The sequence below is a fragment of the Xyrauchen texanus genome, chromosome 15 (assembly GCF_025860055.1).
Source record: "Xyrauchen texanus isolate HMW12.3.18 chromosome 15, RBS_HiC_50CHRs, whole genome shotgun sequence".
Classification (NCBI taxonomy): Eukaryota; Metazoa; Chordata; class Actinopteri; order Cypriniformes; family Catostomidae; genus Xyrauchen; species Xyrauchen texanus.
The window spans coordinates 2,033,665-2,061,164 of NC_068290.1; the positions used below are offsets into that span (position 1 = coordinate 2,033,665).

At 39.5% G+C, this 27,500-nt stretch overlaps 1 protein-coding gene across 1 annotated transcript in view; it reads left to right on the plus strand.

Annotated features, from left to right (window-relative positions):
- Positions 1-1,743: 1,743 nt before the first annotated feature.
- Positions 1,744-27,500, plus strand: part of LOC127655734 (protein spire homolog 1-like) — a 40,103-nt gene continuing 14,346 nt past the window's right edge. The window contains exons 1-10 of the mRNA XM_052143696.1: positions 1,744-2,143; positions 10,214-10,245; positions 15,166-15,405; positions 16,598-16,723; positions 19,899-19,973; positions 20,627-20,791; positions 21,103-21,189; positions 24,314-24,443; positions 25,140-25,181; positions 27,381-27,500. The exon at positions 27,381-27,500 is cut by the window's right edge and continues 29 nt beyond it. Of these exons, the coding sequence (XP_051999656.1) occupies positions 1,864-2,143; positions 10,214-10,245; positions 15,166-15,405; positions 16,598-16,723; positions 19,899-19,973; positions 20,627-20,791; positions 21,103-21,189; positions 24,314-24,443; positions 25,140-25,181; positions 27,381-27,500 (1,297 nt within the window). The 5' untranslated portion in view covers positions 1,744-1,863. The remainder of the gene's footprint in view (positions 2,144-10,213; positions 10,246-15,165; positions 15,406-16,597; positions 16,724-19,898; positions 19,974-20,626; positions 20,792-21,102; positions 21,190-24,313; positions 24,444-25,139; positions 25,182-27,380) is intronic.

Below are 27,500 nucleotides of genomic sequence, written 5' to 3' on the forward strand. Positions count from 1 at the left end.
TTCGTCAGTCCCAGAGCCAGCGTTGCCAAATTCGGCCATCCGGAGGAGGAGGAGAAGAAAGGCTTCCGTTCCCAAGTCTCTTCCCATGTATGTGACCACATACGTGACCAGTCATCCATGACTGTTTGCCTCGAGCCTGCCACGTCTCTGCCTGCCACGGATTCGGCCCTCGAGCCTGCCACGGCTCCGCCTGCCACGGCTTCGCCCCTCAAGCCTGCCACGTCTCCGCCTGCCACGGCTTCGCCCCTCGAGCCTGCCACATCTCCGCCTGCCACGGCTTCGCCCCTCGAGCCTGCCACGGCTCCGCCTGCCACTGCTTCGCCCCTCGAGCCTGCCACGGCTTCGCGTGCCACAGCTTCGCCCCTCAAGCCTGTCACGGCTCTGCCTGCAACGGCTTCGCCCCTCGAGCCTGCCACATCTCCGCCTGCCAAGGCTTCACCCCTCGAGCCTGCCATGGCTTTGCCCCTCGAGCCTGCCACGTAGTTTTATTTAATTATTGGTTCGCCCTGATTGTTTCCCCAGGTGTTCCTCGTTTTCCCTTGTGTATTTAAACCCTTGTTTCCCCTGGTTAGTTTGTCAGCCTTTACATGTATTGTCATGTACCTGGTTCATCTTTTGTTTACATTAAAAGCTGCATTTAGATCATCCATCTTTTGCCTCATTACAAAAATATTCCTGATCCATGAGATCATTGCGTGTAATGTCTAAAATATGATTTTGAGGTCATTTGATCCAATATTTTATCATGTTTACAATTTTGCAAATGTATGTAGCTAATGAGAATACCCGAAACTGTCACATTTACTTTGAGACAAAATATTTACTTGTCATTTTCAGTTTTGTTCGAGGTGATTCAATCAAATGTTTTTTAATAACTGTTCAATAAGTAAAAGGATAGCCTAACAGCATTTTAAGCAGAAATGTGGGGTGAGTCAAAATGATGTGGTAATCAACATTATACCGTAAATGCTGTCGATTGCACGTAACTTGTATTTAACCTGGAATATTCCTTTAAACCGTGCTCTCTCGTGGCTTTGGGAAGTCCATTGAAGTGAATCGGTTTGTTCGGATGGTTTATGTAAATAAACTAGTTCAAGTAAATGATTCCCAAATTAATTCGAGCCCCTGGACAGAAGTCGCTTTGCTTTATTTAATACAAAATGTAGTTAATTACTGCAGTTTGTGTTTATCATTATGTTTTCGTAATAAATGTACATTTTTTAATTTAATGTTGTCACCCTAACTGAGATATACGTTGTTTCTGTGTACCACAGTACAGCATTTAAGTGGCACAAAAACGTAATATATATATATATATATATATATATATATATATATATATATATATATATATATATAACTTAATTTAAAGGTGCAGTAATTTTGTCCGTGTTAAAAAAGTTTAAAGTCATATCAGTAACCTTATAAAAGCTGTTTTATTCTACATGGAGGGGGTCCGCACATGGGGGCGGCCATGTTAGAGTCACATGACCAGCTGAGCGCAACTCCCTTAATCTCAGCAACCAAAACATTGATTTTAAATGATGCTGCATCCAAGCCACTAGGTGTCAGCGTAAGAACAAGATGAAATAAAATATGAAAATGATCATTTTTAGAGACCCACTGTCACTGACCAATCAAAGTGAACATTCGGCCCACTGACCTAAGCCCCGCCCACTTAGAAGCCCTGTACCGCGTCGATTTTCCGTTCTCGCATGTTCGCTTTCAGTTCAATGGCAGGGACACACAAACAGCACTGATCAGCAGCTCATCCATACCTCTCTCCATGACCGCAGGTGGTGACGCCGTCTGTGCATCGAGCTCCATCACATTCCTCCTGTCTGTGGCGGATAGGATGAGAGGATGGCGCGGAGGAAAGATGCTGATGCTGATGATGCTGATGCTGATGCTGCTGCGGGCGGACAGAAGCTGATACACGAGGAGGAGGATGCAGAACTCTCCCTGGAAGAGATTTTACATCTGTACAAGCAGCCCATCAATGAAGAGCAGGCGTGGGCTGTGTGTTACCAGTGCTGTCGCTCTTTATTGGAGAAAAATCGCGGTTCTGATGGCTTTGCTGGTTCCGATGGCCCGGGAGATGTGAGGATTCATAAAGATGGAGCTGTGCGGTTACATTCCGGAGGTGACAAATCAACACCATCCGCTTCCATTACATGCACCAACATGGGTTTTGGGTGTTTCTATTGATAATACATGTTATTTGTCATACATTTGGGTTGCTTTATGGTTTGCAACATTCAAAATAAATGTTTCAATTTCTCCCATATTATACTGCAAAACAAATGATGGATATTATTGCATCACCACCTTATTTGTAGTATTGCATGTACAATGTTTAGGGTGCACAGGCCTATGTGGTATAATTTGTAACATGGTACATACTGTATGTTTAGATTTTTTTTCCTCCATATTATTCTGCATCACTAAATATTAGAGGTCGACCGATAGTGGATTTAGCCTGCACCGATATCTAAGGTGGTGGAAAAGGCCCATAAATGATTAATCGGTTTGTTTTTTTAAAAATGTATTTATAGAATGATGAAACATTTCTTAGTCTCTCCTTATTATGACAGGCTCATACATTGAGGTTTAGTGTGCAACCAAAATCCCAATAATAACCAGATTTGGTGCAGAACGCTGGACTTTTAACTATAAACAAGCACAAAATTCACAGAGGACTCTTATTTTGAAATGACGGAGTCTTGGCTGCATTACAATGCTCTGTATTTAAGCTTTTGCCAAATTAAGCTTTGTATAGCCTATATTCACCAGATGGAGGATTTTGCATATATATATATACACATTTCCCCAAGATGATGTTTGCTTTATTATTATTCACAAGATGTGAAGTTGGAAACACAATGTATGTGTATTTTTGCCAATAACCGATAGTCCCAAAAAGCAACTATCGGCACTGATTAATCTGTAAAACCGATATATCGGTTTACCTCTAGTTATGAACATGCATTTATATATATTTAAGTCATGATCATTGTTTGAATTTCATATTTGTATTCATACAGGGGCGGATCTAGAAAAATATTTATGGGGTGGCGAGAGGGGGGCAGGAATTTTTGAGGGGTGGCAACATATGGCAGACTTATATATACTTAATTTAATCACGTTATCACAGTTTGATGAGAAATAGTATGTACACACTAAAAAAGGGCACAGGCTGCCATTTACAAACTCATACAGACAAACTTAATCTCATGCAATCAATGTCTTGCATTTGAGGTTACATGTGAAACAGTTCATACTAGGAATAAGTGACCATACAATGTGATCTCACTTAATAGGAGATAGAAGTATGATTGAAGTACGGGCATTATCACCGGAAAGGCATTAAGGTAAGACACAGGTGATGACAGGCAGATGTGTGAGAGGGGAAGCAAACACATGCAGCATTTGTACAAGAAGAAACTATACAAAGAAAAACTTACACATGAAGATCTATGGACTGAGCTGTACTAAAGTGAGCAGAAATACACTGTGGATACAAATAGGTCACGGCACTCAAACGAGGTATTGGACATCGCTTTAATTGTTTACTCAGAACACACATTTTTCCAAACTGATCAGTCTCTTGCCGCTCTGGCGCCATCTCGTGCTGCATTCAGTGCAGTCGGGCATTGGAGATTCGCGCTCGTAAATTGTCAAATTGGCCATAACGTTTCATTCTTTGCTGCCAACTGTGGTGGCAGCAGGGGTGGCAAGGTATTCTTTTAGGGTGGCATTTGCCACCCCGGTATATCCGCCCCTGTATTCATATATTCAATATTAGAGGTAGACCAATATATCGGTTTTGCCGATTAATCGGTGCCGATAGTTTTTTATTCCTCATCAATAAACCTCATTTTGTAAAATATATATGTAATTTAATTTGGAAAAATTACTAACATATAGATCATTGAAATGGACCCAAGTCCTCTGGTGTATTTCTGGCTTATATATACAGTATATATATATATATATAAAAGTAAAAAACAATCTGCAACTCTCGGCAGAGATTTTTTGCCAATAACCGATAGTCCCAAAAAGCAACTATTGGCACCAAATAATCTGTAAAACCAATATATCGGTTTACCTCTAGTTATGAACATGCATTTATATATTTAAGTCACCATCATGGTTTGAATTTCATATTTGTATTCATATATTCTATATTAGAGATAGGCCGATATATCGGTTTTAGCGATTAATCGGTGCCGATAGTTTTTTATTCCTCATCAATAAACCTCATTTATTAAAATACATATATAATTTCATTTGGAAATTACTAACATATAGATCATTGAAATGGAGCCAAATCCCCGGTGAAATTTCTGGCTTATATATACAGTGTATATATATATAAAAGTAAAAAACAATCTGCAACCCTCGGCAGAGATTTTTGCCAATAACCGATAGTTCCAAAAATCAACTATCGGCACCGATTAATCTGTAAAACCGATATATCGGTTTACCTCTAGTTATGAACATGCATTTATATATTTAAGTCACCATCATGGTTTGAATTTCATATTTGTATTCATATATTCTATATTAGAGATAGGCCGATATATCTGTTTTAGCGATTAATCGGTGCCGATAGTTTTTTATTCGTCATCAATAAACCTCATTTAGTAAAATACATATATAATTTCATTTGGAAATTACTAACATATAGATCATTGAAATGGAGCCAAATCCCCGGTGAAATTTCGGGCTTATATATACAGTATATATACACTCACCTAAAGGATTATTAGGAACACCTGTTAAATTTCTCATTAATGCAATTATCTAATCAACCAATCACATGGCAGTTGCTTCAATGCATTTAGGGGTGTGGTCCTGGTCAAGACAATCTCCTGAACTCCAAACTGAATGTCAGAATGGGAAAGAAATGTGATTTAAGCAATTTTGAGCGTGGCATGGTTGTTGGTGCCAGACGGGCCGGTCTGAGTATTTCACAATCTGCTCAGTTACTGGGATTTTCACGCACAACTATTTCTAGGGTTTACAAAGAATGGTGTGAAAAGGAAAAACATCCAGTATGCGGCAGTCCTGTGGGCTAAAATGCCTTGTTGATGCTAGAGGTCAGAGGAGAATGGACCGACTGATTCAAGCTGATAGAAGAGCAACTTTGCCTGAAATAACCACTCGTTACAACCGAGGTATGCAGCAAAGCATTTGTGAAGCCACAACACGCACAACCTTGAGGCGGATGGGCTACAACAGCAGAAGACCCCACCGGGTACCACTCATCTCCACTACAAATAGGAAAAAGAGGCTACAATTTGCAAGAGCTCACCAAAATTGGACAGTTGAAGACTGGAAAAATGTTGCCTGGTCTGATGAGTCTCGATTTCTGTTGAGACATTCAGATGGTAGAGTCAGAATTTGGCGTAAACAGAATGAGAACATGGATCCATCATGCCTTGTTACCACTGTGCAGGCTGGTGGTGGTAGTGTAATGGTGTGGGGGATGTTTTCTTGGCACACTTTAGGCCCCTTAGTGCCAATTGGGCATCGTTTAAATGCCACGGCCTACCTGAGCATTGTTTCTGACCATGTCCATCCCTTTATGGCCACCATGTACCCATCCTCTGATGGCTACTTCCAGCAGGATAATGCACCATGTCACAAAGCTCGAATCATTTCAAATTGGTTTCTTGAACATGACAATGAGTTCACTGTACTAAAATGGCCCCCACAGTCACCAGATCTCAACCCAATAGAGCATCTTTGGGATGTGGTGGAACGGGAGCTTTGTGCCCTGGATGTGCATCCCACAAATCTCCATCAACTGCAAGATGCTATCCTATCAATATGGGCCAACATTTCTAAAGAATGCTTTCAGCACCTTGTTGAATCAAAACCCCCTGAAGGCGAAAGGGGGTCAAACACAGTATTAGTATGGTGTTCCTAATAATCCTTTAGGTGAGTGTATATATATATAAGTAAAAAACAATCTGCAACCCTCGGCAGAGATTTTTGCCAATAACTGATAGTTCCAAAAATCAACTATCGGCACCGATTAATCTGTAAAACCGATATATCGGTTTACCTCTAGTTATGAACATGCATTTATATATTTAAGTCACCATCATGGTTTGAATTTCATATTTGTATTCATATATTCTATATTAGAGATAGGCCGATATATCGGTTTTGCCAATTAATCGGTGCCGATAGTTTTTTATTCCTCATCAATAAACCTCATTTAGTAAAATACATATATAATTTAATTTGTTAATTACTAACATATACATCATTGAAACGGAGCCACGTCCCCGGTGTATTTTGAGCTTGTTTAAGTCCAGCGTTATGCACCAAATCTATTATTGGGACTTTGGTTGCACAGTTCAGTTTTGTGTCAACTTTGTCTCTTCATTTGCTCTCCATTTAGTCTCAGTGCTGTCTAGGAGATTTCCTATGTGATTTTCTTTCCTGTATAGTGTATCATCTGAGGAGTGGAGCTCTACTGTCTCTCGGGCCCTGGTGTCACAGTAAATGCTTGTGTCATTGTTATCTAGTATGAGACGTGGTGATTGGATTTGTAGGTTCAAGGAGAAGTTGCTTTGTCAGAAATGTCGTGTTGACTCTAGAATGCTCCGAGCACACAGAGCTGTTTCTTTGACTGTGATTAGTTACTGACTGATGTTTAAATAGAATTTCATGTGAAACAAAGTGGTTACATTTTATCAGCCTTTTTGACAATATTGCATCAGTTCAACAATACACAGAAGTAAACAAGGAATGCATTAAATATCAGAACCATCTCAGGTTTATTTATAGAATCGGTCAATATTGAATATTAATGGGCTGATAATATTTGTTATGATTTGTGTCATGTAAAAGAAAAAACAGCCTACAAAAAAAAATAAACCTTTTGATGATATTGCATCAATCTAAAAATACTAGGGCTGTCAATCGATTACATTTTTTTTTAATTAAACCGATTAATCGTGATTAATCGCATATTAAAAAATAGCTGAGAAAGCCCCTTATATAACAATAATTCAATATATAATGATTATACATATTTATATCAATATATAATTATACATAGTTATCTTTAAATATTTAAACAATTTTATATATATATATATATATATATATATATATATATATATATAATAAAATATATTCAGATAATTAAATTGCATTACATTCTTAATCATTAATAAGACGATACAAAAAGCGGCTTTAGAATACAATGTATTGTTTAATATCATATTATTGATCATAAGTCAATCATTGACACACAGTTCACAGTAATCCATTACACAAGTAAATTTATCAATCAGAGATTTATTATGAGGGCTTGTTTAAGGACCCGTCAATGTACACCTGCGTCAGACATAAAACAATTTTTTTTATTAATGCTTACAAAACTTTTACATCTAGAGCCAAGAGTAAAATATATAAATAAACAGTTTAATAAAATTATCAAATTGTTTACATATTTCAATACACTTTACAGCTTTCTTGTTACTCAAATTGGAAATTGTTCTTAGGTATTGCTAAAGGAAATTTCTTTGATTTTATTTATGATTAAATATTTGTGGGTATTTCCAAATTTTGTCAATCTCAATCCTGCGTCAGACATGCTTGTGTAGCGTCTCGGGTGCGTTGCATCATAAACATAAAATGTTTAGGTTACTGTGTCAAGTTAAATATAGTTTAATACTTAAACACATCTTGAGATCCCTTAGATCGCATTTGCGCTGCATCAAGTGTTTTGAACGCAAGAAAGTAACGCATGATTGTGTTGTTCTGCTGCTGAAGTGTTTCTTCACTGTATAAACTGTGTGTTGCTCATACAGCTGAAGTTTCACTTACTGCCCCCTGGAGTGAACAGGTGGTACTACAGGCTTGCGTTTCTCAGGAATCTTCCTTATTATGGTCCGTGGGCATTGCGATTATTTGCGTACATGTTTTTAACACGTTATTTTGTATAAAATGAATCGCACTGAATTAACGCGTTAAATCAACAGCCCTAAAAAATACATAAACTAGGAGTGATTGATATAATGTGACTATATCGGTAATCAGCCAATATTAGTGGGGGTTTTAATGTTTCAGTCTGTACAAAAAGGAAATAATATAAAAAAAAATATTTTCAGACTTTTCACAATATTGCATCAATTTAACAATGCATAGATATAAACAATGAATGTATTCAATATCTGGACCAGGTCGGTTATCAGCCGATATAGTGATTTGTTTCATTTATCGTATTCATGTATCATATTATCAATACAATTTTCAAGCATTTAAAGATGGCCGCCCCCATGTGTGGACCCCCCTCCATGTGGAATAAAACAGCTTTTATAAGGATACTGATTTGACTTGAGTCTTTATTTTAATGTGAGTCATCATGACTTCCTACATATATTGCAAAATCTCATTTCATGTCTTTAGAAGTTTATATATTTTAAAAAATAGATTTGTTTTTGTGCCATTTAAATGCTGTACTGTGGTGCACAAAAACAATGTATACAGAAGTTTATAAATTCATAGAAATAATTTAGGAATGCCTTATATATCGGGATCAGTGCATCAATATAACAATACATATATATATATAAGGTTTACACTCACCTAAAGGATTATTAGGAACACATACTAATACTGTGTTTGACCCCCTTTCGCCTTCAGAACTGCCTTAATTCTATGTGGCATTGATTCAACAAGGTGCTGAAAGCATTCTTTAGAAATGTTGGCCCATATTGATAGGATAGCATCTTGCAGTTGATGGAGATTTGTGGGATGCACATCCAGGACACGAAGCTCCCGTTCCACCACATCCCAAAGATGCTCTATTGGGTTGAGATCTGGTGACTGTGGGGGCCATTTTAGTACAGTGAACTCATTGTCATGTTCAAGAAACCAATTTGAAATGATTCGAGCTTTGTGACATGGTGCATTATCCTGCTGGAAGTAGCCATCAGAGGATGGGTACATGGTGGCCATAAAGGGATGGACATGGTCAGAAACAATGCTCAGGTAGGCCGTGGCATTTAAACGATGCCCAATTGCCACTAAGGGGCCTAAAGTGTGCCAAGAAAACATCCCCCACACCATTACACCACCACCACCAGCCTGCACAGTGGTAACAAGGCATGATGGATCCATGTTCTCATTCTGTTTATGCCAAATTCTGACTCTACCATCTGAATGTCTCAACAGAAATCGAGACTCATCAGACCAGGCAACATTTTTCCAGTCTTCAACTGTCCAATTTTGGTGAGCTCTTGCAAATTGTAGCCTCTTTTTCCTATTTGTAGTGGAGATGAGTGGTACCGGTGGGGTCTTCTGCTGTTGTAGCCCATCCGCCTCAAGGTTGTGCGTGTTGTGGCTTCACAAATGCTTTGCTGCATACCTCGGTTGTAACGAGTGGTTATTTCAGGCAAAGTTGCTCTTCTATCAGCTTGAATCAGTCGGCCCATTCTCCTCTGACCTCTAGCATCAACAAGGCATTTTCGCCCACAGGACTGCCGCATACTGGATGTTTTTCCTTTTCACACCATTCTTTGTAAACCCTAGAAATGGTTGTGCGTGAAAATCCCAGTAACTGAGCAGATTGTGAAATACTCAGACCGGCCCGTCTGGCACCAACAACCATGCCACGCTCAAAATTGCTTAAATCACCTTTCTTTCCCATTCTGACATTCAGTTTGGAGTTCAGGAGATTGTCTTGACCAGGACCACACCCCTAAATGCATTGAAGCAACTGCCATGTGATTGGTTGATTAGATAATTGCATTAATGAGAAATTGAACAGGTGTTCCTAATAATCCTTTAAGTGAGTGTATACTCTAAGCAGTAATTGCTTGAAGTCATTGTAATTAGGCACTGGTTGCTAATTACCAGTCATTTTCTGCCTAGAGATTATTCTGATTCAAAGCCCTACATAATTTCACATGCATTATCATGCATTTTTTGTTTTAAGTATACCGATATATGCAGGTTGTTTGTAAAACTTTGAGTTGTTTTAGAGGGAATTGTCTGCATTAATGCCGTAATAATGGTCATCCATCACATTTGCACATTTGCCGTCAGAGTGTTTTATGTAAGAACAATCAGTGCTGCAGATTGTCCAGTCAATTACATAACAGATATTTGTGTACTGAGCGCTGTAAGATGTCGTCTTATATCTTTATCATCTGTGGCTGATTGTTATCTTGTCTTTTCTCCACAGGTACTCCTAATACCCTTCGATCGTCAACACAGGTGAGTGATGGACAGGATCAACACTGCTACTCATTCCTCATGCCAGTACGAGTATCAGCTATGAATGAACACAAATCCTTATTTCGTTGATGTGGGACCTGTAATATGTAGAAATCCTTAATGCTTCCAAAGCACCTATAGCCTCCCGAGACCCTGTGTGCTGTGTGCATTTTCCATTCCCCCTTTTTAATTAGTAACTATAGTAGTAACCCCTAAGACACATGCAAAAAATTATATGTTTATATCAAATACTTTTCCTAAAAATTGTTGTCCACATATGTGGACAGCAAGACTAAGTTGTGAAATATTAAATAATACCAAGAAATAGAAAGTCACATTTTATTTTATTAAATTGTTTCTTATGTGTCCAAGAATGCTGGTTACTTATATTGTTGAGATGTTACAGACATCAGAAATTACCTTAATGCGATAATGCACAGTGAATATAATATATTTTAAGGAAAATTAGCCTATAGTCCACATATGTGGTCATTGTGCAGTTTCGCAATAAATCGCTCAAATGTTTAAAATGGCATATCGGATGAAACTAGAGATTCTAATTTTTCGATTCAAACAGGTTTCAATGTAAAAACATAATGAGGTTTCTTACCAGATGCAGTTTTGTTGGCGTTTCTCCCAAAGACAAACTCCGCTGTGATCAGCGCCATGTTGTTTTGTCACATGACTCACTGTGTCGAGGAAGTTTAACCCTTTAAAGACAGCCTAGAGTCTCCTGAACTGAGATCAGTGATTTTAAATGAATTTAGATTTTGCAGAGCCGATAGCGAAGCCAAAATACAATGTCCACACATGTGGACACGGGGTCTCAGGAGGATAGACATAATAACATGTTAACATTAATGAGTGACTGTTCATCTTGCAATCTAAATGCTTTAGTGTGAAACTGATGCAGTAGTGTAGTAGGTTTTGAGTGTGTCTTAGCATGTTGCTAGGGTGTTCTGGTTGGTTGCTAGGGGGTTATGCGTGCCTACCAAATGATTGCAAAAATATTTTCAGTGTTTTTTTTTTTGTAGTGATAGAACGATATATCGGCCAGGCCGATTAATCGGCAGATATTTTCGCCATTTTGTGATTATTGCCGTTGGCCAATAACCATGCTAGTGCTCCCTTGTGTCAGTTCCAAAATCCACCAATATTTATGAAAACACTTTCTGTTTTCAAGGTTTTTTTCTTTTCACGTTCATGCTAATTTTTGTAAATATTGCATAAAATAAGTGTTTGTTACACTTGAGACATTTTGCACACATCTGATTTGCTGTTGATAAATTGTATTTTTTTTGCCATTTACACCTAACCCTCTTGATATATCAGCCATTGAAATACACACATCAGTTGTCCAGTATTTTTTTGTGATCCACTGTTTGAGACGTTGCTAGACTGTTGCTAGGCTGTTACTATGCGGTTCCTAGGGTGTTTTTAGAAGGTTGCTAGAGGGTTCTGATTGGTTGCTTACTGGCCCAAGTGAAAAGGTGGAGTTTGTGGTGGCGTAGTGGGCTAAAGCGCATAACTGGTAAGCAGAAGGTTGCTGGTTTGATCCACACAGCAACCACCATTGTGTCCTTGAGCGAAGCACTTAATTCCAGGTTGCTCCGGGGGGATTGTCCCTGTAATAAGTGCACTGTAAGTCGCTTTGGATTAAAGTGTGTAAATGTAAAAGAGCCCAACCCTTGTCCCATTTTCAATGTAACCCTATTTTTATTTCATCTGGTGGATCATTTATTTACCTGGTGGATGTTTCATCATCCACCAGGTAAAATTTGTATGTCCAGTTGGTTGAAGAAATATTATCACACCTCTCCTCAGCATGTCGCATGATTTGAGGTATCGTTCATGTCTGCAGCACAAATGGACCAAACTTTAATACTTTGGGTTTGGGGTTTTTGGGCCCACTTTATGTTAGGTTTCTTTAACTACTTTGTATCTAAAACTGTGATACAAGGTACTTATTATGTACCTATGTGTTCTTGCATTGTATTTACATTTAAAGTACCTAAATTTAATTGCATCTGTAGTTACACTGTTAACCTTTCTCCTAACCAAATCCTAACCTAAACCTAAACCTATAGGTTTATATATTCAATCTTGTGAGAATTATGCAGAGCAACATGCATTTACACTATAAATACATTGTATTATATGTATTTTATTGTTAGTACATAGTAGTTAAAGACACCTAATATAAAGTGTTGTGGACCACAGATGTGAGCTTTCACCACCAGCTCTCTCTGGTCTGAATCACAGCTGGTGAGCTCTCGGATGGCAGTTTGAATGATAATGTCATAGAAGTCCATTAACTGGATGTCAACAGCTGGTGACATTTTCAGGGCCAATTAGAGATTTATAGTAGCTGTAATTCCCCAACAGATTCCAGTTTGCATTCCAAGCACACTTGACCTTTGTACAGTAGATCAACTAGAGTTACATGTGGGATGGATCTTACTTAAGCCTATTTCAAATATGCACTGTGATTCCTCAATAGTGGGTTTGTCAATGTCTGTTTCCAATACCAATAACTAGAGAGCAGGTGGCTGGTGGTACCTGGTATTGATTTTTACCATAATTTTAACAATAGTTTACTGTAAAACGTACATATACTCTTTTGTTAAACATAATATACAATTTTACCATTAATTGTTTGGATAAAAGCATGGTGGTGGTGTAGTGGGCTAAAGCACAGGGCTGTTAATCAGAAGGTCGCTGGTTCGAACCCCACGGCAACACTATTGTGCCCTTGAGCAAGGCACTTAACTCCAGGTTGCTCTAGGGGATTGTCCCTGTAATAAGTGCACTGTAAGCTTTGGATAAAATCGTCTGCCAAATGCATAAATGTAAATGTAATGTAAATGTTGTATGGTAAAATTATACTTTTTACATTTTGCTGTAAAATTACATTTATTGTGTTGTTAAATTTACAGTATTATTATTTTTTACTGTTTATTTTAAGGTAACTACCTTAAAGCAATTAACATTCTTTTACTGTAGCATTCTTACAGTCTCTTACCGTTAAAATTACTGACATTTGTTACAGTGCAGCAGCCATTGTCCTGCCATGAACACCATACCTGTTTAATGTTTTCTGTATAGAAGACTCATAAACAGAGATGTTAACGAGTTCCAATGATTCCTTCAAGTCTTTATCTGTCACTCTTGTGTTCTTCTATACCTCATTGATCATTCTGCAGTGTTCCCTTTGAGTCATCTTGGCTGGACGGCCACTTCTAGAGAGAGTACCTATAGTACTAAATCATTTCCATTTATAGACAGTTTGTCTAACTGTGGACAGATGAATATCTAACGGCCACTTCTAGAGAGAGTACCTATAGTACTAAATCATCTCCATTTATAGACAGTTTGTCTAACTGTGGACAGATGAATATCTAACGGCCACTTCTAGTGAGAGTACCTATAGTTCTAAATCACCTCCATTTATAGACAGTTTGTCTAACTGTGGACAGATGAATATCTAACGGCCACTTCTAGTGAGAGTACCTATAGTACTAAATCATCTCCAATTATAGACAGTTTGTCTAACTGTGGACAGATGAATATCTAACGGCCACTTCTAGTGAGAGTATCTATAGTACTAAATCATCTCCATTTATAGACAGTTTGTCTAACTGTGGACTGATGGATATCTAACGGCCACTTCTAGTGAGAGTATCTATAGTACTAAATCATCTCCAATTATAGACAGTTTGTCTAACTGTGGACAGATGAATATCTAACGGCCACTTCTAGTGAGAGTACCTATAGTACTAAATCATCTCCAATTATAGACAGTTTGTCTAACTGTGGACAGATGAATATCTAACGGCCACTTCTAGTGAGAGTATCTATAGTACTACATCACCTCCATTTATAGACAGTTTGTCTAACTGTGGACTGATGGATATCTAACGGCCACTTCTAGTGAGAGCACCTATAGTACAGGGCTGGGGCGGCTGTGGCTCAGTTGGTAGAGTGGGTTGGCCATTAATCGCAGGATTGGTGGTTTGAATCCTGGCCCACATGACTCCACATGCCTAAGTGTCCTTGGGCAAGACACTGAACCCCAAGTTGCCCCCAATGGCAGGCTAGCGCCTTGCTAGCGCCCTCCATTTATAGACAGTTTGTCTAACTGTGGACAGCTGAATATCTAAACTCTTCAAGATAACTTTGTAACACTTTCCAGCTTTATGCACTCAGAATTAACTTGCAAGATCGAAATTGCGCATGCAAATTGCAGTTTGCAATGTTGTCCGATCTCCATAATTTCTTTAGTGAATCGGGTGCTAAACCAGCACAGACAGTACGTGCAAATAACCGGAGAGTTTTCAAAAACCTACAAATTACTTTCTTATTGTTCTGCATATTAAGATGGTATTTGAGAAAGTGTATTAACATGGAAAAAACTACACAGCAGGCAAACAGGGTAGTGTTTGGGAAACCTGTTTAAAAACAATCATTAATTATTGCAATAGACTGCACCAGCCTGGTTCTGAAAGTAAAAGTATATAATTTTTTTCCATAGGGGAATAGATTATTAATAATAACTTATAGGGGGTCTGGGTATCTCGGCGAGTATTGACGCTTCTATCACACCTGGAGTCATGAGTTTGAATCCAGGGCGTGCTGAGTGGCTCCAGCCAGGTCTCCTAAGCAACCTAATTGGCCCGGTTGCTAGGGAGGGTAGAGTCACATGGGGTAACCTCCTCGTGGTGGTGATTAGTGGTTCTTGCTCTCAATGGGGCATGTGGTGAGTTGTGTGTGGATCGTGGAGAGTAGCATGAGCCTCCACATGCTGTGAGTCTCTGCGGTGTCATGCACAACATGTCACGTGATCAGATGCGCGGATTGACGGTCTCAGAAGCGGAGGCAACTGAATGTTTGCTGATGAATGTTTGTATTGTTGTGCTGCAGGTGATCGAGTCTCTCGGCATTATGATCTATAAGGCTCTGGATTACGGCCTGAAAGAGAACGAGGAGCGTGAGCTGAGTCCTCCACTGGAGCAGCTCATTGACCTCATGACGAATGTTGCCGACACAGAGAGCGACTCCTGCCCTGATGAAGGCTACGCTGCCACTGAGGAAGAGGAGGATGATGCAGAGGAGAATCTCGCCCATCCCTGCCATATCCGCGGCTACCGTGACATCATCAAGGTATTAGAGGCATATGGGCTCCAAAAACACATAAATAACAAATAATCCCCGGGTGGATTGGAGGCAGACCTATGGCCCCTGGCGGACGAATCCCCCACCATGTTTTTGGTGGACGGTAGGGGTCTCCCCCGCCCCTGGCAGTGGTAACTGCTCCAGGCGGTTGTTTGGGAGCCCCTCCTCCTCTCGTGGTCGGCGGCCGTTCCTCCGCTTCCAGGCGGCTGGGCTCCTCCATCCTCTGGCGGATGGCCACGGCTGCTCCGTTGGGGTGGATGGTAGTGGCGAGAACTACTACAGCGCATCCTTTCTCCTTCCTGGGTTTTGGCACCAGTTTAACAAAGTTAAAGGGAATGGAGGAGGTGAGAACCGACTTGACAATATAAATAATATTTTCATTATAAACATTATAAACATTATAAACACACACAGGTGTCCATAAATCTCTCTCTCTGTCCCACTGCAGCTTCCAGTCGGCCCTTATCCCTCTCTGAGGCTTGATTAGCCTGATTGGGGCCGGGTGTGCGGAATCACGACCCGGCCCCAACCTCCGCCCTGCCACAATAGTCATGTCTAAAATCCATTCACTATGGAAATTCACAATATTGCAATATTGTCTTTTATAGCCTTATTGCTTAAATATATACTGTAACTGACTCTCACTCTCTTTCCTAGCGCTTGTCCCGCATATATATATATTTGATTTGGCACAAGTTTTAAGCCGTTTGCCCTTCCTGACGCAAACCCCAGTGGCTGGGGACTCTCACTCACACACATACAGGGCAATATAGAGTCTCCAATTCACTTATACCTGCATGTTTTTTGGACTTGTGGGGGAACCGAGCACCCGAAGGAAACCCACGCAAACACTGGGAGAACATGCAAACTCCACACAGAAAGGTCCTAGTTTGGCCGGGACTCGAACCCAGTATGTGGTGGGCTGGTCTGGTACACTCATTCATATAATGCTTATTTATGTTTATGTTGAGTAAGGCTGTTTCACTAATTAGCTACAAAATGCACAGACGGATGGTTTGCTGCCAGTGTGAAGCCAAAGGTGACTCACAACACCTTCTGTCCATTTAATTCATTTATAACAAACTAGGACATGCAAATGCCACGTTATGCTTCAATATGCCTCATGTTATTCATATTCAAACTTATAACTGAAAATCTGTTTCCTGTATCTTTACTGTAGCTGTGCACCCTTCACCTGCTGACCCCTGCAGACGCGCCCGCTCACTATCAGGCCGTGTGCCGAGCTCTCTACGCCGAGACCAAAGAGCTCCACACCTTCCTGGATAAGATCAAGAGTGCCAAAGAGGTGAGAGGTCACAAAACACAAAGAACACAAGACCACAGAGCTCAAAATGATGCCATGCATGTGTCGTTTTGTCTACACTTTGTTTGGGTTTTTATTTACTGTATAGTCGCTGCTTCAATGCTTGAACTGCAGGTATTTTCTCCCTGTAGTTGAGTCCGAAATGCTGGCGGGATTATGGTGGTCTCGCTGTGGCAGCAGCTTTGTTTTAAAATAACTTGCAGCTTCTTGGTGCAGTAACAGTAAACCCTTATGGGAATGAGCAGAACTTGCACAGAGAGATGATTTTGTGAAGGCGGAAGGGCTCTTCTTACAGTACATTTAACCCCTTAAACTCTGGTGCATTTTGGGGCTGCCCCATGCAATATTTCAGAATCAGAATGAGCTTTATTGCCAAGTATGCTTACACGTATAAGGAATTTGTCTTGGCGACAGAAGCTTCCAGTGCACAAACAATACAGCAACAGGACAGGGATAATAATACAAATGAAGTACGTAACTGCTCACATCTAGTGTCTGGTGTTCTCTTTGCTATGAGGTGTGTGGTGTGATCATGCCAAGATCTAACGAGTTCTCTAAGGCCTTCAGAAAAAAGGTTGTGTTAATCCTACGAATATAGCTGAAGCAGTTCTGTAAGGAAGAATGATCCAATATTCCTTCGGAACGTTGTGCAGGTCTAATCCGCCTCTACCGGAAAGGCTTGATTGAGGTTGTTGCTGCCAAAGGAGGATCGATCGTTTATTAAATCCAAGGGTTCACTTACTTTTTCCACAGCACTGTGAATGTTTAACGGGGTGTGTTCAATAAAGAAATGAAAGATTATAAATGTTTGTGTGTTGTTATCTTAAGCACATTGTGTTTGTCTATACGTGTGACTTTAATGAAGATGAGATCACATTTAATGACCAATTAATGCAGAAAACCAGCTCATACCAAAGGGTGCACATATTTTTCTTTCCACTGTGTATAAGTTTTAACTGCTGCATCCTTTAATAACAGCCTCTTTGTAATACTGCGTTACATTGTGACAGATTCATAAACAATAAGTGCTAAAATGTATCATCAGACTGAAATGATCAGGGAGAAACTTCAGCCGCCAGTTTGTAACTTTGTGATTCTTCAGGAGCTGCAGAGCGGCAGGTGCTACACACAGACACAGACTTTACCAAATTTTTACTCTTATTGTTCATTCTTCTGATGTTCAGGAATAACAGTATCTATCCTACTTCCTCATTATTACCTCTGTGACTGGATGGGACAATCTTTTGTATACTTAATAAGTATCATTGACATGCAAATGGGAGGTCAGGTGTTAAAGTTACAGTATGTTTTCATTGCACAATAACATTATAATGGGAGAATGAATGTCAGAGTCATCAGTTATCCCTGAGACAGTTTTATATAAGTTATTAGGCTGATACATGTAAATGTCATCATAACATCTAAGGTCAGAGTGCATAAAAATCAGCAGTGACTCCATCAACATATGCAATCAAAATAACACAATCACAGCTCATGTTATTAGATAAATGTCAAGTCTTGGACTTACAATTAAGTAACGTTTATGCATGTAACAAGAAATAACTATTTGCCAATGGGGTAAAACAAATATACTGTAAAGGGGGTTACCCTTTTCTTTAAGCATAAACATTACTCAATTTTGTTAGATTTATCTAAAAACAAGATTTAATATCTTGTTGTTTTGCTTCAAGTAAAATGGGCTTTTTTTTTTAGAAAACAAGACAAAAATACAAAAGATGCAAATCTCGTTCTGTGTCCCACAAAAGAACGAAAGTCATACAGGTTTGAAACGACAGAAGAGTGAGTGAGTAATTTATGACAGAAAATTTATATTTTCGGATTTTTTGCATTTTTTAATTATTTTCTGGACAATAAAGCAAATATGCGTTCAAAATTCTCATTGCAGTCATTTTAACCCTTTAAGCTTGGATGAAAAAATCGTGAGAAAAATAAATAATCATCAAAATATGAATTAACTTCAGTCTTGACCAACACACAATAGGTATCATCTGAAAGCTTAAAAACTCTACTTTCCAGTGCATGTGTGCGTTATGACCAAAACTGAACAAGTGCTTTGAAATTTGCAGACAAATCAGAAGTATTCATTTTGGAAATGTATTAATAATGTAGCACTGCACATATTACTGCAATCAGTAAAAACATCAATCTGATCAAATATTCATGTGTCATATGTCGTTGGAAAGCTCTTAAAGAGTAAAATACAACCAGACTATTTGTTTTACTCACAGACATAAATATAGTGAGTAACAGCTAAATATATGTCTTTGACAATTATGTTTTTGTTGCTTATTATGCCGCGTTTTTGGATATAACTTCACGAAAAATAAACGGAATATATAATATCACATATCATTAATTAGAGTCTGTGATTATCTTTCAAACGAGTCCACACACAAGATAATCAGATGTATAGATCATTAGATAATCCACATGAAGCACAATGTTACATATGACCACCAGGAGATGGCACCAAATATACGACACAGACTCAATGATGACTCAAATGACACAGAATGAAACTCATTCTGTGAAATCTCATGACTAAAATCATGTCTGCATGCTCTGCAAACCTTTAGTCATTGTTGTGTTTGCATGTGTAATTATTACTAATGTACAATTATTATGTTTTATTGGTTCGGAGAGTCTTTTGGACACATAATAAATCATATTATATTTGTAATGCTGTAACTTTTGATTGCTTTGTCGTATCAACACAATATTTTACTCAGATACAGTTGACATGATTGGGAACAAAATGAAAGTAGTTTTTTGGAGCCACCTCATTTACACCCAGAGATATATAATGTCAAATAAGAAAAACTGTTAATTTTGGGCTCCATTGTTGTGTGAAATTTCAGCAGTTTTCTTTACAATGATACCAAACACTTGACCCTCCTTGTTAATTTCCTCGAGTAATAAGCCTTTAATTGTGGGTATGCCACTGAAACAGGAAAACAAAAACTTCTACAGAGCTTAAAGGGTTAAAAAGTCTTAATTATTTTGTGATGAAATGAGTCGGATTTGTGAGATTCAAGCAATTGTTAGGAGTAATAATAATACAGTGATATGCTGCTGCATCCTTAGACTCTAGAGAATTCTGATTGGCTCTGCTGGTATTTCAATTCTGATTGGACAGAACCTGCTCAAGATGGAGGGCGGCACAATCGACGATCCGGGCAGGGAGCTAAACGAGTTGCAGAATGCTGATTGGGTAAGTGAGCTGTCTTTCAAAAGAATGGAGACATTTGATTGGCTCTCCTGTCACTTTTATAAGTATCATTTCATCGACTCTTCAGACGTCTTTACAGGAGTTTCCTGTATATTTTTACAGACCGTGGGGCAATATCGTTAACCCCAACATTTCTTAAATTATTCCAAGAATAAATGATCTGAGCTATGTCATTGTTTTTCTGTTAATAGACATTAAAGGAAGAGTTCACCCAAAATTGAAAAGTCTCTCACGCGAGAGTTGGGTCATTTCAAACAGCATCCCAGCGCTGGACAGAAGTAATGATTTAAAGTTTAAAACGTTTAATTATCTTTTTTTTTTTTACACAAACATATCGATGTGCTTCATAAGACTTTAACTGATCAACTGGAGTCGTGTGGATTACTTTAATCCTGACTAAATATGACTTTTGGACCGTCAAACAGCCAGCAGCCTGATGGCACCTGTTTACTTGCATTGTATGGACAAACAGAGCTTGAATGTGTTTATAAAAATGTTCCCTTCGGTTCTGCTGAAGGAGGAATACACATCTAGGATGGCTTAAAGGAGAGTTCATTTTTGGGTGAACGAGTCTTTAAGGACAGATCTGACATGTGTCTGTTTGATTGACACGCGTTTCTGCCGTATGTGGCCAGGCGTGCTTCTGGGTGCAGGTCATGCGAGATTTGAGGAACGGTGCGAAGCTGAAGAAGGTTCAGGAACGGCAGTTTAACCCGCTGCCGATCGAGTTCCAGCTGACGCCTTACGAGATGCTCATGGACGACATTCGCGCTAAACGCTACAAACTACGCAAGGTCATGGTGGGTTTTTGTGTGACCTATGAAACAATGTATCTAAATCTAACTTGTCAACATTCCATCTCAAATGATTTGTGCAATGATGTGCATATGTGCCACAGTCAGTGACCTTTACCAGTGACCAACTGGTATCAAGGTGATTTTTAATGGCTGTATGAAGTCAGTGTTGCTTGAAAATGTGCTTGTGCAATATTTCACACAAAATAAATGTCACTCGCTTTGATATTTTGGGATCTAATGCTGTGAATGACCGTCCAAGTGTTCTAAATACTCAGATCTCATATATATTTTGTCTCGTTCTCTCTGTTTGTCAGGTGAATGGAGATATTCCTCCCAAGTTAAAGAAGAGTGCTCATGAGATCATTCTGGAGTTCATCAGGTCCAGACCTCCCCTCAACCCCGTGAGTGTACATCATCTTTACACCACATTTACTGCTCATGAAGAGGTATTTTAAAAATATACACTGTACGTTTTTTTGTCCATATAATTTAGCATGATTTATTGCTATTTTTCGCTCTTGTTTATAAGTGATAAACAACGCAGGTCATTATGCCACTCGCAGATATATATATATATATTTAGATAAACTGTCTTTTAGAGTGGGGGGTTTTAAATTGGGGTACAGGGGGACGCGTGGGGATTCTTGAGGGTCTGCCAACATTTGTTTTGACATTACCATTTATTCTGAAATCATTTGAATACTCACGATTATTTGATTGTATTGACAGCTACAGTAAGAAATTCACTATTCTCTGTAAAGCTGCATTAAAACAGTGTTTTTTGTTTTATTGTGTACTTTTACAAATGTACTTGTGTAGCGCTTTTCACAATAAATATCAGTATTTAAAATAACTATTATTTTTAATACATTATTTTAAAAATATCAAAGGCAGTTATTTTGATTTTAGTGAAGTCCATCCATCCATCTTCAACCGCTTATCCGAAGTCGGGTCGCGGGGGCAGCTGCTCCAGCAGGGGGCCCCAAACGTCCCTATCCCGAGCCACATTAAGCAGCTCTGACTGGGGGACCCCGAGGCGTTCCCAGGCCAGTGTGGAGATGTAATCTCTCCACCTAATCCTGGGTCTTCCCCGAGGCATCTTCCCAGCTGAACGTGCCTGAAACACCTCCCTAGGGAGGCGCCCAGGGGGCATCCTTACCAGATGCCCAAACCACCTCAACTGACTCCTTTCAACGCAAAAGTGAAGAGACTTTTATTGAAGTGTTTTGAATAATTGGGCCACAAACTGTGTTTAGGTTCAAGGGCAAAAATCCCTTAAAGTTAAAAATGTCACTGAAAATCGATTCCAGTGGATCGGTCTGGCGTTTTGGTCTGGTCAAAAAAGCCCCGATGCATTACAGTAGATATGCAGCACATCTCCCTTCTGATTTACATAGACATTGACACTGGCTTCACTTTCACACTGAAAAAACATCATTATTGTAACATTTCATCTAGAATGTGGAAAAAGAGTGCCAGTGTCGTTACAATTTAACGGTAGATAGTTTCACAGTAAACTCTTCATTTTGAGTTAAAAAAACCTGATCGTTGGAATCAGTACACATTGTATGTCTTTGAAACAAATACAGAAAAGTCCTACAGACATCCCAAATGGCATTTTAACCAGATACAATATTTAAGATGCTTTAATTCCTAAAGTGGTCAAAAATGACACAAACATCACTGGAGCGTTAATAAAAGTTCATTTCAGACACTGGTCAGTAGAGGTTCGCCGATAGTGGATTTTGGTGGTGGAAAAGGCAGATAATCGATTAATTTAGGGGCGGCTGTGGCTCAGGTGGTAGAGCGGGTCGGACACTAATCGCAGGGTTGGTGGTTTGATTCCCGGCCCACATGACTCCACATGCCGAAGTGTCCTTGGGCAAGACACTGAACCCCAAGTTGCTCCCAATGGCAGGCTAGCACCTTGCAGAGCAGCTCTGCCATCATTGGTGTGTTAGTGAGTGAGTGTGTGAGTGAGTGAGTGAGTGAGTGTGTGTGTGAATGGGTGAATGGGACGCAGTGTAAAGTGCTTTGGTAACCTCTAAGGTTAAAAAAGGCGCTATATAAGTGCAGACCATTTAATCGGCCGATAGTTTTTAAAATCAATTCGTAGACAATTGTGCCACAATATTTTCTTAGACAGAGAGGCCAGAGTACAAAATGAAAAAAATCCCAGAAGTTGTTTATTTTTCAAGCAATAATAATCTCTTGATTGGGTATGTAACATGGGACTTTTAACACTTTAAATAAGCCTGAAATCCACACTGGGGACTCTTATTTTGAAATGACGGAGACTTCGTTACAATGCTCTATTTTTTATATTTACCCAATTAAGCTTTTCATAGCCTATATATTATTATTATTATTATTATTATTATTATTCACAATATATTGGAGACATGATGTATGTGGTGTCAAGGGACGTTTCCCCTAACTAAAGTCTTTTCTTTGCATTTCCTCGCTTATTTTTAAAAAACATAATTATTGGGTGTCTCAGCAAGTATTGACGCTTCTATCACACCTGGAGTAGCGAGTTTGAATTCAGGGTGTGCTGAGTGACTCCAGTCAGGTCTCCTAAGCAACCAAATTGGCCCGGTTGCTAGGGAGGGTAGAGTCACATGGGGTAACCTCCTCGTGGTCGCTATAATGTGGTGAAACAAGCCACGTGATAAGATGCGCAGATTGACGGTCTCGACTTTTGGAATCTAAGATAAATGTCTGATGGTAAGCCTTCCAGCCTCCAGTTAAAAGTCATCAGAAGACATGTGACTTGTGACAGATGTTTCGATTTTGTAATAGACAGGTTTATTTAGTTGAATTTGTTTATTTCTTTTTTCTTTTTCTCCCCAATTTGCAACGCCCAATTCTCATTACTTAGTAGGTCCTCGTGGTGGCGCGGTTACTCATCTCTATCCGGGTGGCGGGGGACAAGTTTCAGTTCTGAGCGTCTGAGACCGTCAATCCGCGCATCGTTGTGCATGACACTGCGGAGACTCACAGCATGTGGAGGCTCATGCTACTCTCCACGATCCACACACAACTCACCACACGCCCCATTGAGAGCGAGAACCACTAATCACCACCACGAGGAGGTTACCCCATGTGACTCTACCCTCCCTAGCAACCGGGCCAATTTGGTTGCTTAGGAAGCCCAGCTGGAGACTCTCACCACACCCTGGATTCAAACTCGCGACTCCAGGTGCGATAGTCAGCGTCAGTACTCGCTGAGATACCCAGACCCCCATAGTGGGGTTTATTTAAATCACTCTTGTCACTTACATTAGTGTGGGTCAGACTATCATTCTTATAATCGGATTTCAGAAGTTCACTGGTTCATAAAGTCCTGAAGCGCATTACGGGAAATGGATATGGTGTGCTGTCCATACTGTCAGGGAGATGGAGGGAAGCAGCTCCTTATATACTCTTGGGATAGGATTAATAGGCCTAGATGTTTAAGGTACAAGCTCCATCTAAACGTAAGTTTCATTTAAATAAATTGTGATTGATTACGTGTGATTTCAGGTAGCGGCACGCAAGCTCAAGCCACAGGCTGAACATCCTCCCAGCCTTCATGAACGCATTCTTGAGGAAATCAAGTCAGAGAGGAAGTTGAGACCCGTATCGCCCGATCAGATCCGGAGGAGTAGATTCGGTGAGATTCTAACGCACATGATTGACATAAACAAGACGTTATTCAGTTAATTCATTGATGCTGAATAAACACAATGCATCATGGATGAAGGTCACTGCACATGGTTTGCTCTGTTACAGCATGATAACAGAACACTTATAGCTCGATGTTGTCATCAAACTCACGCTCAATTGACAACATTCAATTGAGATAAATGACCAGAGTAAATCTGTCTTATCTGACATTTCCTGCGATTGCAACGCATCAGCCAATGTGTTGCATACCCTGTTCACGCTTCATACACGGGCGTCTATTTCTTATTTAGTCTTAATTGCAAATCTAATCTTGCTATACATGCGCTGGAGATAACAGACACACTTTTGTATTTGCTGGTATAGCCAATGCAAATACTGACATAATATATCTAAAGGTTGCAAACGGCTTTTCATGTTGACTTTGTTTATACAGGCAAAGCTAATTGTCATCATTTGCTCACCCTCATGTTATTGATTGTTTGTGGAACACAAATGGGTTATTTAGCAAAATATCCAAGACATACATTGGAAAAAAATAAGCTATATAACTAATATGTGGGTGTCTAGACTTAATTGTTAATTTTTGTGTGAAACAATCCCATTATGATAATTATTACATTGATTTTTCTATGCTAAATATCAAAATACTTGCCTGCTTAACGTCCTGCTTGTTTTCTTACAGTAATGCGACCTCTTAGCATGTCTCAGAGTTTTGATTCATCAGGTAAAAGCTGTCTGTGATCTGATGCATTAGTGTTGTCTGTGGTGATCTCATCTCATCTTACGCTTTATAATTGGTTGCAGTTCATTTGAGAGTCACGCTTTGAGTATTAATATCTCCATTTTTGTTTGATTCTAGAAATAAAGTGTTTTAAAGTCCATTAAATCCATGCAAACCATGGATTTTCTTTATTAAATAGTATTTTTCAATTTTGATTATACTTTTACCAGAAAGTACTGTACTGTAACGGTACCCGGGTACAGTGATAGCATCAGATGCTGGTACTTTGATACATACCATAGTACTTAAACGTACACCATGGTATTACTACATTAACAAGTTAAAGAAACCTCACAATACCATGGCAATATTGGGTCCTAGTTGCCCTTCAAATGAAATCTGACCAATTTAAAATCCATTTTGATCCATCAACTTATTCATACAATTGATTATTATTATATTACACGATGACAGGAACACGTTCAAGAAAAAACATATGATCAATCATAGATTCGTTGCAATTAGGGGGCTTAGCACACCATTGGCAAACATTTTAAATGATTATTGCAAGCAGAGTGGTTAAAACATTCGTTTAATATAGGGGGTCTGGGTAGCTCAGTTGTAAAGACGCTGGATAACACACCTTGAGTTCGCTAGTTTGAATCCCAGGCCGTGCTGAGTGACTCCAGCCAGGTGTCCTAAGCAACCAAATTGGCCCGGTTGCTAGGGAGGGTAGAGTCACATGGGCTAACCTCCTCGTGGTCACTATAATGTGGTTTGTTCTCGTGGGGCGCGTGGTTAGTTGATGCCACGGTGGATGGCGTGAAGCCTCCACACTATGCTATGCCATGTCTCCGTGGTAACGCGCTCAACAAGCCACATGATAAGATGTGCGGATTGATGGTTTCAGACGCGAAGGCAGCTGAGATTTGTCCTCCGCCACCCGGATTGAGGCGAGTCACTACGCCACCACGAGGACTTCAAAGTACATTGGTAATTGGGCATTCCAAATTGGGGAGAAAAAGGGGAAAAATGAATAGCTTATAGTTGCTTATAACTTGATGGCATTGTCAGGGCATTGTCAGGGCTTGGTCACAGTGCCACATAAGAAGTTTCATGTCAATACGCCAAAGCGTTCATGAGATACAGCTTCAGATCCTTATTGGCATCTTGCCATATAATTTGTTTATGTGTTACATGAAAACGTTTTGGTCAATCAAGAAGATTTTCGTAACTTTTTGTCATGAGTGTCCCTTGATAATACACGATTTCCTTCAAAACATAAAAAAGTATGTTTTGAAGGAAATTCTAAATAGCAGAAAGGAAGACTATGGCAAATTGGGTATCAATCAACCCGTATGTCCCAAGGAATCTAAAGAGATACGTCTTGTGATTTTTGGCCAAACTATTTAGAAGTTAACCGCAAAGATAGACATTTTTCATATTTCTTGACCACTAGGTGGCGCTGTGCCAAAACTCTACCTGTAACCATCATGGATGTGATGACAAAGCGCTAAAGCGTTGCGAAGATACAGCCTCGTGTCCATTTTGGTGTGTTTGCCGTCAAATTCGTTGATGCCGTATACGAGAACGGTTTGGTGAATCATCATGAATCTCATACGTTTTTATCATGAGTGTCTCTTGATGATACGTGCCAAATTTCGAGCGAATCAGACATACGGTCTAGGACAGATTCGAAAAAGTATGTTTTTCAAAATGGTGGAAAATCTAGTGAGCTTAAAAACGATGCGACCCATTGGGACTCGGCATGACCCAATGTATCAGAATAAAAATGTGTTTTGTTTCTACGACTTACGGTTAAAAAATGATAAGCCGAAACATAAGTGAAACATTGAACTGTTGGTGGTGCTAGAGAGTTTGAGTTAGAGACCCCCAATTTGGTGTGGAGGCTAGTCATACCCACCCCTATCAATGTGCCAAATTTCAGCATTTTCCATCATACGGTTCTATGGGCTGCCATTGACTTCACGAGTGGAAGCAGAATAATTATAGCAACAACAAAATGATTAAATAAATATCCCAAAGTATTAATGAATAATTAGTTTGGTTTAGTTATTGTGTTTCTAGTCTTTATGTAGCATGCTCATTTACATGTCGGATCCATGATTTTCAGTCGTATTCTGTATGAATTGTGTACTTCATTCTCTTTGTCTTTCTTCCTTTTGTAACTATGTTGTTTAGATGTGTCACCTTCTGACAGTGCGAGGAAAGCCTCCAGCACGCTGTCGTTGGGCAACGGCGTGTCGCTTCAGCAGAACAGCTCGGGCGGCTTTCAGAGGAAACGGCTTCAAGCACCGACGC